The following is a 13,223-nucleotide window of genomic DNA, read 5'->3' on the forward strand; positions in this document are numbered from 1 at the left end:
AGTCTGAACTACACAATAAGTATCAGCAACCCCCTGGTAGGAAAATTCTCCACCGCTACAGAGAACCAGGTGTGTTTTTATACCAGTGTGAGATGTGTGTGTTACATGCTTGAATTGATAATAAACTTGCATTTGTACTTGAATTATCTCTCAGACGCTGTACAAAGAATCCCGGGATGGTCAGTACTACCCTTGGACTCGGAGGTGTACACTACGAGCGTTCCCTATCACGATTACTTCTACACTCAGAATCGGTACTACATCATCAGCAACTCGAAGCGGAAATGTCGACTAAGGTGAGATAACATCCTTCAGATTACTGTAGGGACTGTTAGATTTGCATAACATGGAAATCTCTTTTTGGCACCTCTCAGGACTATAACATCCCAAACTATAATTACCTCAATGCGCTTTCATGCGTTACAGTTTGCATCCATGTTTGTTCTATTTGTGGAAATAATAAGCAAATCCATTTTTGAGTTGGAGCCAAAAAGGTGACGTGAGGCATTACTGACCTTGACCTTTTAACACCAAATGTAATCAGTTTCTCCTTGAGTCCATGTAGTCCACATTTGAAGTATATGCATGGGTGTTTTCTAAGATATCATGAGAATGAGATGGACATGACTTCCCAGTGACCACCAAATCTAATCAGCTTATCCTTGAGTGCTTGAGTTGATATTTGTGCCAAAATAGAAGAAATACTGAGATATGATCATGTTCACGAGGATGGGACAGCGAGAAAATGCTATGCCAGTGCTAATAAATGTACATATGAGTATGGTGTTGTGTTGCTTGTCTTAAAAAGCAGCCTTGACACCTGGTAAGGGGCTTATGTCAGTTTATCTCTTGACTCTTTGCCATTTACAAATGTCTGGTGTGCTGCCAGGGTGTACACCGATGTGAAATACAAGAAGCAGCCATGGGGCCTGGTCAAGTCCTTCATCACCAAAACTCCTGGAGCGGCATTGAAGATTATTTCCGACAGCTGGGTGAGTAGAGAGCCTTGTTGACAAAGTGTGGAGGCAGAGGAATGCACTTCCCTGTCTTCTTTCCTTTATTTAATCTCTGAAGTGTTTCCTCCAACACACCATGCTCTAATGCAGTGCTTCTCAAAGTGTGGTCCGCGGACCACTGGTGGTCCGTGATCGCCCCCTAGTGGTCCGTGAGTATATTGGTAACATTTCACATTTGAAATAAATAAATAAATGTAAGTTTTCCGCACTCTCGCGGGAATATCTCCGCAATGGAGCGAGCTTAAGTTTTACTTTCGATTGCATGATATAGCCCAGCGCAACACCTTCATCACACATGTTGCCACTTGTTTGTACAATCTTCAGGCGATTTGTAATCTGTTCTACAAAAAACTGTATTTTTGGATATTTGTGGAGTTAGGTGGTCCGCGAGTGTTTTTTTATTGGTTAAGTGGTCCTTGGTATGAAAAAGTTTGAGAAACACTGCTCTAATGCAATGAATTACTTTACCGCTGCTTTTGCAAGGAAGTATAAAAGCAATATAATGGGCTATTATCCAGTTTAAGTGATTTGTGCACTGAGCTTAGCATTAATTAGCTCAGTTTTCTGCAAAGGTTTCTAGGTTTTTCTGCTGCAATATGTGTCCAATCAATCATAGTGTTCTAGCCCTTCAACCTCTGCCCTATATTTGTGTTTGACTCTCTGGCCCTGTGTTGACTCTGAACAGAGGCAGAGCTGCTGGAGGAGGAAGCGGAGATGAATCAAGGAGGTGGAGACACGGGGAAGATAGGTGGTCTTCGGAGGAGGAGACGGACTTACAGCCGGCACCCTGCCCGAGCACATGAAGCCCAACAAGCAGTACGGGCAAGACCCCGAACAGCGCAGAGATAGCAACATGGGTACATGACGTCATACATGTATAAAATAAGGATTATGTTTGTTGAGGAAAATGATGCAACTCTAATGTCTGTGCGTGTTGAATATGAAGCTACAGCCAGGAGACAGTTTAGTTAGCATGAAGCTAGGTGACTTTATTGACCAGGGAGTCGCTGGTGCGCGAAAAATAAATGGTCTTAGGCATTAAACGCCATAAAAATATGATGTTCCTTTTTAACACTTCCCTTTTTGTACAAAAATAAACAAACACATTATTTGTTTAAACTTTAAAGCTGCTGCTAGGCAGGGTTGTTAACCTACAAACAGCCGAGACTAGCTTCTAGTCTTTAGCTAAGCTATGCTACTCCTTGCTCCAGCTTCATATTTAATTACCAGATAAGAGTATATACCCCTTTTTTTGTATGCACATGTTGTACTGAAACATCACACTATATAGTTTGAAGGCTGCTAGGTGAGATTGAAAAATGATCACACTTGTTCAAATATTTTTATGATGATGCTAAATGTGATTGAACTTGCGATTGTTCTACAATTCCCATTTTTAACATAACAAGCATATATATTTGAACCATGGAACATATTTCCTTAATCCGACTGATGTCAACTCAGTCGGTCAACTCAGAGACGATAGTCCATCAAAAATCTAATTTCTCTGCATTCTGTGACGAAGCCTTAAAAGATCAAATGTTATTGTGCAAGCTGCATGCCAGACAGCAGCAATGCTCCAGTGGACTTCTGTTACTCTCACTAGTTGCACCCTTGACACACCCACAACACGGCTTGAGTTTGTGTCTCTGCTGTTGCAAAAAAATAACAAAGAAATGGAACAACACACACTTTTTATAATGACTGCAGCCCAGGTTTTGTTTTCAAACAGCCCAAGCACATTTAAAAAAAGAAAATCTCTTATTTATTGAACTGTTCTGTTTGTATTTCAGGCCCCATAGAAATGAACAGCCCCGAACGGATGGAGCTCCACAACATAGTGATTGGGATGAGTTTTGATGTAAGTTTACCGACCTGAAAGCATGTGGTTTGTATTGTGTAAATGTGTCTCTTGAGTCATTGTGCAGTCAGATGAAATCTGTTTTCTTCTCTTACAGTTTGCTGATTCTGACGTTGATGAATCTGGGTCTGTTTTTCAAGTTGTGGCCATGGAGGGACGTAGCACACCGCGATGTACCTGAGCACCAAGCAATCGGCTGAGGGAGAGAGGAACGAAGCCCGGTCAGATAGCTTTCTGTTGCTTTTTGCACAATATATATTTATACCCCCTTCAGTTATCACGTGTCAGACGGTAGCTCAATTACAAGTTGACACAATCACACAGGAAGCAGACGCTTCTAATGTGGGAGGAGAGGGGGGGGAAGGGGTTAGTCTTCCTCAATTTTTTCTTATAAGACACTCATTTATGTGTTTGTACGGCGACCTTGAGAGCCTTGAAAGGCGCTTATATAAAATAAATGTATTATTATTATGAGAGCTCTTATCTAATGACTCATGTTGAACCTGTCTGTTTAATTACATTAGTTATGTAAGTGACATCATCTTGCTCCTTCCCCTTTACCCCTCCTCTTACCTGTGCTTCACTTTGTGACTGCCTCAGTTGTTGTGCTTTTTTGTGTTTGTCGTTTATTTAATCAATACTTTCTTATTTTGTTGTTTGGCAGCTTGGCCCCTGATTATATGCCCAGACAGGGACCAGAGTACCAGAGCAGAGAAGATGCACAGCTGCTAAAAATGTCCTGCAGGACTCCATCAACCTATTAGAAACAGGTAGGACAAGCTGGACTGCACAATACAAACTGTTTTCTTTGCATAAAAGTTCATCATATGCTTTTGGAACGTTTGTCTTGGTAGTTCGGGAAGCAGATGCATGCAGCTTGAATGTTTCTATCTCCACAACCAGTGGGAGTCCATCACATTAATTCATAGCTGTTAGTGGCTGTTCATCCAATATATAGCAATTCAAGTATATGCAAAAACCTAAAGCAGGTGTTGAGTCATTTCTATTTCTTCTTCTTCTCCTCTCAGCTCCCGCAGCTCCTCTTGGTGCTGCACAAGAACTTTGCTATGGCCAATCATACGGCAGCCCCCCAGTGATGCTCCTCACCTGGGCGTCTGCAGAGATCCTGGCCCTGTGGGGAGGATAACAAAGGACTGCGGGTAGTGAGATGCCTCTGAGGAAATCTCTGTGATGTTTCCATGTTGACCGTCCCCAGACTCCTGACATGAGTTCCCAGGAGTGAGACGTCCGGGGCGGGGCATCAAAAGCAAGGATTGTGGACTAACAGCTGAGTCGGACACACATGGATCACTATTTCCTTAAACAGTGGCGTTGGATATCAGAAAAAGCCTTCTTTATTGTGCCTCCCTCTCCTCTGATGAGCCATGCCACACCAAATGAGCTATTGTACAAAGTTTTATTTTCGTTTAAGTGATTTAATATTATTTAAAACCTATTTTCTCTATTACATTTTTGCATATTTAAATTTTTGCACAGGTGCCTTGTAGGTTAGGCTGTGTTTTAGATATATTTGTAGGTAATTTCCTTTTTTATAAGAATAAATATTTAGAATCAGTGATGATTTATCTTGTTTATATTATGTACACTGCAGGAAACATTAAAACGGTAAAATAATCTGAGTTTTTATTATACTGTTTATGAGCCAAATCAGGTGTTCAGGAAGATACTGTTTTTTCATCTTCCTAGTACAGGTGTTATCACTCTTGTTTAAATACTCGGTGAAGGGTCGGTGATGCTGTCTCAGGTCATCTCAGCACTATCTTACTGTCGACACTAAATTACACTCGTTCTGTGATTTCTCTAATGTTTCCCACACACCACTACTTTAGCTTTGAGCCTTGTTTGATGTTTACAGTGTTTCAATCACCCATATCTGTGTGTTTCTGCAGACCACCACCAAATGATTTGTACATATGTAGCAATAATGCTGTTTTAATAAACAAGATTTCTCGCCAAAAGTGAATCTCGAAGAGTCAAGTTTTATACATTACAACAGATTATTAATGTCAACAACAGCAGAAGACATTCTTTTATTTTCTTTGACAACCCAACAAGATAGTTTACTTTATTTTTAGAAATATCAGACGCTGGAATCATCAACATTTAGCCCATTTTTACTTGCAAACATGAATCAGAATACAGAGAGAATCTGCATACTAAAAACAACTAATGATCATAGGATATTAAATAGTAATGCTTTCCTTTGATTTGGGAATAACCTGTTCCGACCTTTGCCCGGGACAAAGGGAAATAACCCTTTCTCTCTTTTTTAAACATCTGGTTACACTAAGGGCACTGGGAAGTATTTAATTCAATCAGGATTACTGATTATTGTTTTTGTTTGTTATTTATAAGGCTGGTAGGAATGTCCTGTACTCTGCTGCTGGATCAGAAATGGAAAAAACTTAGCCAAAAGTGTCTTTGTTCCTTCATCACAGGTGAAATACAACACTGTCTTTAATTATTTACAGGTGGCAAGTCCTTATTTACTCCAGGAGGAAATACTATAGTATATGTCAGTCAGTCTATCGGCAGTAAGGTCTCAGTTGTGTACAGGATGGTGTTTTCCCTTTAGTGGCCCCAATTAAGTTGTATTGTTATATCTAGTTTTGCCAAGTTACTTAGTAGACTATATTTATTCAGCAGTATGTGGAATGTATAATATTATTCATACAATTGAAATAGGCTACATCAATTATTGTTCCTTGCAAATATCCTTCTCTTATGAATAGAGAAATACAAATTGAGTCGTAAAAAGAGTGCAGTCTGAAATCCTATTTTATTTTATTCGGTATTTACTACAAAGTCATTTAGGACTCACCTATAGCAAGAAGTGACATAATTTTTTTTTTTCACAATTTACGTCTTCAGTGTATATGAAATAGTTAAAAACACATATAAACAAATAAAATAGGCATGATCTCATGACTAACTGGGAGGTCCAATCATGACGTCATGACGTAAACTGTTTGGGGGCGTGGCCACATGACGTCTCCCTCACCTCCATCAGCGGAACCGGATCCGGACCAACCGATAGGACCAAACCCGGTGTAAGACCCCTCTAACAGGGACCGTTTTAACACAGACCGGTCTCTATCCACACCTGCGGTTTTTCTGGAGACTTCCACCGCCCACTGAGGGTCATGTAGCTCAGAGTAACCCCGATTATAGCAGCTGTTACCGGGGAGAAGACTTCCGTAGAGAAGCCCGGTGTTGTCAAAGCACCAGCATGTGTAGGTAACGCTTTTAGCATTTGTTGTGTGTTTCTGCTGCCACATTTAAGAGTTTTTAAAGCAGTTGTGTGTTGTCAGGTTTGATACGTGATAATATGGGTCAACTGTGACCTGCAGACGGGCTGTCAGGAGACGTTAAATATAAATAACATACCTGTCAACTCAAGAAAAGCATAATAGTTCATGTATAAGAGCAATATTTGTATTTGTGGTGTAGGGAAATGAAGTGTATGGGTAAAAAGTATTCTACGAACCTTAATATGTTAACTAATATGTCCAATGTCCTGTTCATAATGAGCCGGCCTGACTGAATCCATGTCAACTTTTATGTTGACATGACAGTTATTGAGATTAAAGGGGAACGTCACCTCAAAATACATTTAAAATATTTAAAAGATATAATAAGTTATAGTTTCATTTGAGCTGAATTTCTAATAAACAGTACATTAGAGAGGTTCCGCAGCATTAAGAGCAAAACAGCCAGATTCTGCAATAGCTTTTAGCAAGTTTTTATATTGTCCTGTAAGCCAGTACAACACTCTGTGTCTTGTTGAAATGACAATAAAGTATGTCTATGTCTATCTATTAAACCCAGGGCTTGATAATGGTCCTGTGAGGCCCTAAAAGCACCCAGGGGCCCAGTCGTCCCATATGGAGGGTCATGCTGAACAGGAATCCTTTGATATAACCTGTAAAGGACTTTTTTAAATGACAGTTAAAGGTAACTTTCTCAAACACTTTACAGGTAAATCTCTTGAAATATGACATATTCATCATCCTGAGCTGGAATCATCATTAGTGATTAATTAGCTGACTACTTTAATGATTGAATATTGACTGTTTTGTCTATGAGATGTATGAAAATAGTAAAACAAAATCACTATTTCCCTCTACTTCCAAAGCCCAATGTGTCATGTTTTTAACCACTTTTTTGAAACCTAAAGGCACTCAGTTAACTATCACATACAATTAAGAAAAGCAGAACATTCTCACAACGTAAAAGCTTAAAGTACCAGCTATCAAAATAGCTGCACATTCATTGTCTGTCTTCCTACTGAGCTACATCCATCCTTCCTGCAATTCAATATATTTTGGGAGCCCTGCAGCATTTGCAAAAATGGTACCGTAGAGAATCCCTTAGTGTTAGGAGAGAGCTGCTGAACTCCACTGTCACGCTGAGTTCTTTTTTGTGTAAAGGAGCAGATGTGTTAGTGGATGCTGAACACATTTATCAGTACATGCAGCCGTTTGTTTTCTCTTTATAGACTTTACTTCAAAGTTACCTTGAAGAACTCACCAGGTAAATGGTATTGACCTTTTAACCAACATCTGAGGACTTATACTAAAACACAATGTCACGCTTTGATTGATTGCTAATCAGAGGCTCATTTAACAGCGCCAGATCCCCAGAGAGGTCTAACTGAGCCGAAGCATTAATCCCACTTTGCCTGTGCTCGGAGATGAAGGGGACACTGAAGACCGGTGATTGTTATAAATGCTTTCAATACCTCTGCTCAGATCCATCAGAGGCGTGCAAATAAGCCAGCAGCGGTGGGACGGTTCAGCTCATCAGTAAAGCTTGGCAGATGTGGGACAGATGTGAGGGTGAAAGGTGGACTGGGTAGGGTCAAATAGGCAAGGTCTGTTCGCAATGTTGCATGGTGGAAATCTGTTACAGTACGAGTCTTTTACTGTGGTTTTATCTATAACACAACTGTTGATAATGGTTCTAATGTTTTCTTTATAGGCTGTAAGGCTGTCCATCATGAAGAAGCGTGGTAAAAAGCATCTGGAGGAGGAGGAGACGTTGTGCTGCTGCGAGTATGTGAACAGACTGGGGGAGCGCAGCCATGTGGCCGCCTGCTGCTGCGACTGTGAGGACCTGGACGATGCCTGTGACCGGTGAGGGACATGTCCATCTATATTTACATGTACAACTGATCCATTACTTATTTTTTTCTCTATGAAAAGTGAGGAAACAGTCACATTTTGTCCATCACAGTTATTTAAAGTGCTTGTTTTGTCCGATCAACAGCCTGAAATTCAACTATATTCAATTTACAATGATATTAAATAGCAGAAAACATGAAATCCCCAAAGTGGAGAAGCTCGTACCAGCAAATGTTTGACATCTTTTAGCTCTGCGTGGCAAAAACAATGTTTGGTCGGTCGATCAGTAGTCGACCGCTTTGATCCAAACTGAAAATATCTACTATTATGCTTTTTGGGTTTTCCCTGTCCTGTAGTGCGTAACATAGGTTTCTGTGCACAAAATATGAACCTGAAGATCATCAGATTACGCCCTCTTCAAGTTTTTCCTTCCTCTTTCAGGTTTCTAAAGAGGGAGTCTCAGAAACCCGAGTCCCTGTCTCATGTGGCTGCAGTTTTCACAGACCGGATCCGAGTGCCCTGGCTGTGGGGGGGGGCTCGCAGAGTGGAGCTGTCCGTCATCCCTCCTCTCATCCTCCTCCCGGTGCTTCTTCACATCGCTGCCCTCCACTTCCTGCTGGGCGTGGGTGTCTCTGATCGCTCTGCCCGGCCTGGTGCTGTGGTACTACTACTCCACCCACCGCAAGAAGGGCCGCACGCTGTTCTTCCTCAGCCTCGCCCTCTTCTCCATCGGGTACATGTACTTCTTGTTCCTCACCGAGGTGCTTCCCCGCGGGGATTTTGGTCTCATCCAGCCGGCTGTTGTAACTTTAGGGGTCATACTCACCCTGGCGGCGCTTTTCCACACTAAGAGAGACCCTGGCATCGTGCGGCTGAACCTAGAGGACGTCCACAGCACGGTGACGTATCACAGCCCTCTGGCAGAGAGAGACTCTGCTGTGAATGGGGGGAAACACGACGTGACGATGACTGTAGCCAACAGGGCGGAAACGGCGAAGCAAGGGGAGGCGGATCTGCAGGAAAGCGGCCATAGGAACTGGTGTCCCGTGTGCAAAGTGGTGAGACCCCCGAGGGCGGGACACTGTCGGATCTGTGGCGTCTGCGTCCGGCGTCTGGACCACCACTGTGTCTGGTGGGTCCCCTCACAGAGCCTCTCACTCCGCCTGTCTTCACTGATTCTCCCTCTCTGTCTCACATCTCAAACTCTGAGGTCTTCTTGTTTGTCGTCTGCTCGTCTTTTCTGCACAAGTTTTTCAATAAATCTAAAGACTGAATGGGTGTTTGTCCTGGTCACACCTGTTGTGTCTTTATTAGCCATATTTGTGTGTTGTGTCAGCATCACACTGATTATTTGCAGCTACTATAAACAGTTTCCTGCTTTCATCCTATGTGTTTAGTGTACGATGTAAGATGTTTTGTCAGCCTGTGTGTGTACTTGTGTGTTTGTGCGTCTCCTCCCTCGGTGCCGGGCAGGATAAACAGCTGTGTGGGGCTGGCCAATCACCGCAGCTTCCTGCTTCTGCTCCTCCTCTTCCTGTCGACGTCTCTGTACGGGATCGGCCTGGTGCTGCGGAGCGTGTGTCCGGATCAGCTGCTCCTCACCGCCCTTCTGTACTGCCCCGGGGTCTACGACCAGTACAGGTACTAAGAAACACTCTTTGAACACTCTGGGCTGTAACTTTAAAGGGGACCTATCATGCAAAATGCACTTTGTGATGTCTTTTATACATAAATGTGTCCCCGGTGTGTCGGGGAACTCACGCAGCGTCAGAAAATAAAACCCTCTCTCTTTTCCTCCGTACCCACATCTCTAAAAACGGGGGAACAACGGAGCTGATCCAGATTTGCGTCCGATATGACGTAATATCTGAAATGTGGACCCGCAGCCCAATCAGAAACGTTGCTATCAGAAACAATGCCCGACTGTTTTGGACGTAATATGGTCGGTGTTTACATTAGCATCGCTAACACTCAGAGCTAACCTGTACTGGAGAGCATGTGTGTGAAGAAGCAGGAAGTAAAAAGGAACTCACCTTGTGGTATAACCGGCAAGAGAGAAAGCCTTTGAGCTCCAAACTGTTTCAGATCCTTGATAATAATAATAATAATAATAATAATACATTTAATTTATATAGCGCTTCTCATCTGCCAAGACAAATCTCGAAGTGCTTCACAACAAGGGATACTGATACACTTTGAGAGATTAAACAAATAATTGTAATAATAATAAGAAATCAAAAAATAAAATATAAAGTATAAAATAGAGTACAAAAATAAAAGTCGGAGATATCGATAAAAATGGCAGTACTCCAGGTGTACCATGCTCAAAGTTTATTGGAAGGCCTGCCGAAAGAAGAGGGTCTTAAGGCCGGTTTTGAAGACCTCGGTGGAAGGGGCAGATCTCAGCTGATCTGGGAGGGAGTTCCAGAGGCGCGGGGCGAGTGAGCAGAAGGCTCGGTCTCCCATTGTTCGGAGACGTGTGCGGGGGATGTAAAGAAGAGGAGCGTGGCTGGAGCGGAGAGAGCGGGTAGATGTCTGGGTATGGATGAGGTCACAGAGGTATTTTGGGCTTTGTCCATTCAGGGCTTTGTACGTGAGGAGCAGAACCTTAAACTGGATTCTGTAGTGGACCGGGAGCCAGTGTAGTTTTGCAAGTATGGGGGTTATGTGTGCGGACCTTTTTGTACCGGTGAGAACTCTGGCTGTGCTGTTCTGGACAAGTTGCAAGCGGTTGATGGATTTGGCTGGGAGACCGGAGAGGAGTGCATTGCAATAGTCTAGTCTTGAGAAGACGAGTGCATGAACCAGTTTTTTGATGTCATCAGTTGAGAGTGAGGGCTTCAGTCGGGAAATGTTTTTCAGGTGAAAGAAGGAGGTCTTGGTGATGTGTTTGATGTGGGCTTGGAAAGACAGAGTGGGGTCAAACCTTACACCGAGGTTGGTGACAACGGAGGAGAGAGGAATGAGCTGACCATCAAGGGAGGGGCTGATGTTGGCGGCCTTGGCAAGCTGGTCAGTGGTGCCTATCAGGATTGCCTCCGTCTTGCTGCTGTTGAGCTGAAGGTAGTTGGTGGTCATCCAGGAGCGGATGTCTTCCAGGCAGGTGTTTGGATAGTGGTGGTATTTGGTTGTGTTTTGATGTAGACCTGAGTGTCGTCGGCATAGCAGTGGAAGTTGATGTTATGTTGTCTGATGATATGACCCAGAGGTAATAGATAGATTAAAAACAGGATCGGCCCCAGCACTGAGCCCTGTGGGACCCCGCATGTCACTGCGGTGTCGTCAGACCTGGAACCCCCCAGAGACACGTGGTACTTCTGGTTGGTGAGGTAGCTTGAGAACCTCTTCAGAGCCATGTCCGTCACCCTGGTGTAGGTCTCGAGGCGGTGGAGGAGGATGGTATGGTCCACTGTGTCGAAAGCCGCACTCAGGTCAAGAAGGACCAGGATGCTGGGTGACCCAGAGTCGGCTGCCATCAGTAGGTCGTTGGCTACTTTTAATAATATAATCCATGATATGGCGTTTCCTCACGGCAGCATTTAGTTAGACAGTAGCTGCCGGGTCCCGCATGAGCTCAGACCCCTCTTTTTTTATTAATCAATTTTTTTAAGCTTTCTACCAAAATCAGCACTTTTGAAACAGGAAGTGAAATAGAGGGATATGAGGCGTGGCTAGAATGGGTGATCTGTTTGGTATTTCGAGCAAAACACTTCGTAGACATGTTTTTTATATATTTCTATATATCTGAGACCTATGCTATTGCCTACAAATAGCATGATAGGTGACCTTTAACATTAAAGTCACTATTTACCTTATTCTGAAGCTCCATTAGTCTGCTCTGCTGAGACAGGTTTTTGCCACAAAATGACTCAATCCCCGTGAAAAACGCTTTATTGTGTTGTTGCTTTACCCTAAGGCTGAACAGAATAGTCAGTCAAAAAGTCAACAATTATTGAAAACAAATAAAGATATAACTATTTTCTAAATTAAAAACATAAGCAATAAGCTTCAATCAATATTTGTTTCAAAAACAAGAAACTTGCTCTTGCCCATCAAATATCTTCTGCAGTAGCACTTAAACTGGTTGGGTTTATAGATAGGAAATGTACCTGCAGGATTCATGCTTTTGAGTTGAATGCACTTTTTGAAAGTCGCTTTGGATAAAAGTGTATTCAATGTAAAGTCATATTACATATTGTACTCTGCACACCACAGAGCACTGACATATGTATTGACCCTCTGGTCTCTTGTCTGTGTTCCAGCGCTGCGCTGTGCTTCACCTGTGCGTGGTACAGCAGCATGGTGTCCTGCGGGCTGCTCCACCTGCTGCTGGTGCAGATCATCAACGTCAGCTTCAACGTGACGGAGCGCGAGGCCCGTCTGGCCCTGAGAGAGAAGACCGCTCGCAGCTCCTACTGGGGGCTCGTCGTGGACACCGGGGTCTACTCTCGAGGTTTCCGTGAAAACTGGGCTGAGTTCATGAGCATGGGAGAAAAACTGAATCCCCCAACCCCCCTCCCCACAGACCTGGTGTAAGAGACGCTGATTTGAAGTTCTTGTTCATGTCCACTGGATGGCAGCATGGCTTCTTTCACTTCTGATATCTTCTCACTGCAGTTATTACATTTCAAGAAAACATACATTCTCTTCCCGTAATGTCACTCACAGCTGGTATCTCCTCCATGCAGCTGTTTGACCTTTACACCTGTCATCCATCTCTCTGCCATATAAGATACAAAGCATTCCTGCACACCGCCTGTCGTCCCAGGACTTCAATATTGTCTCTATGTCTCCTCTACACTCTAGTGCCTTGCTGGGAGACGGACAAAAACGAGACTGAGTAATGTGTCCTGCTTCTCGTGGAGACGTTTTCTCGGCAGCAGCACAATGACGACGAGTCCCGCACAAAAACACCGACTGGACGTTCTTTTTCTCCAGGAACTTTTCACAAAAACTTTTATCAGCCTCACTCGGACTTGGATATTTGTCGCGGATGAATTAAACATCTCAGCAGCTCATCAGGCTGATTAAAGTGTTACAGCTTGCATTAATCACAATGATTGATTGGTTAGTTATAAATATATGAGCAGCTACGTTTTATATCAAGCTGGTTCGAACTCCTGAATGGACCAGCTCTGGGAATATGAAAAAAGTGAATATACACATAAATGTCACCTTGAGAAGTTTCCACTATCGCTGCTT

The 13,223-nt window shown here is 43.1% G+C and overlaps 1 protein-coding gene and 1 pseudogene across 1 annotated transcript; both read left to right on the forward strand.

Annotated features, from left to right (window-relative positions):
- Positions 1–3: 3 nt before the first annotated feature.
- On the forward strand, positions 4–4,861 carry LOC117539610 (annotated as a pseudogene).
- A 1,050-nt stretch (positions 4,862–5,911) lies between these two features.
- Positions 5,912–13,207, forward strand: zdhhc23b (zinc finger DHHC-type palmitoyltransferase 23b). The gene is given in 7 exon segments (XM_034205847.1): positions 5,912–5,948; positions 7,879–8,033; positions 8,463–8,646; positions 8,648–9,153; positions 9,495–9,662; positions 12,284–12,553; positions 12,828–13,207. Coding segments are annotated over 6 exon segments (1,299 nt in total). The 5' UTR covers positions 5,912–5,948; positions 7,879–7,896; the 3' UTR covers positions 12,862–13,207.
- Positions 13,208–13,223: the final 16 nt, after the last annotated feature.

This window comes from Gymnodraco acuticeps, unplaced genomic scaffold (genome assembly GCF_902827175.1).
Source record: "Gymnodraco acuticeps unplaced genomic scaffold, fGymAcu1.1, whole genome shotgun sequence".
In the NCBI taxonomy this organism is placed as follows: domain Eukaryota; kingdom Metazoa; phylum Chordata; class Actinopteri; order Perciformes; family Bathydraconidae; genus Gymnodraco; species Gymnodraco acuticeps.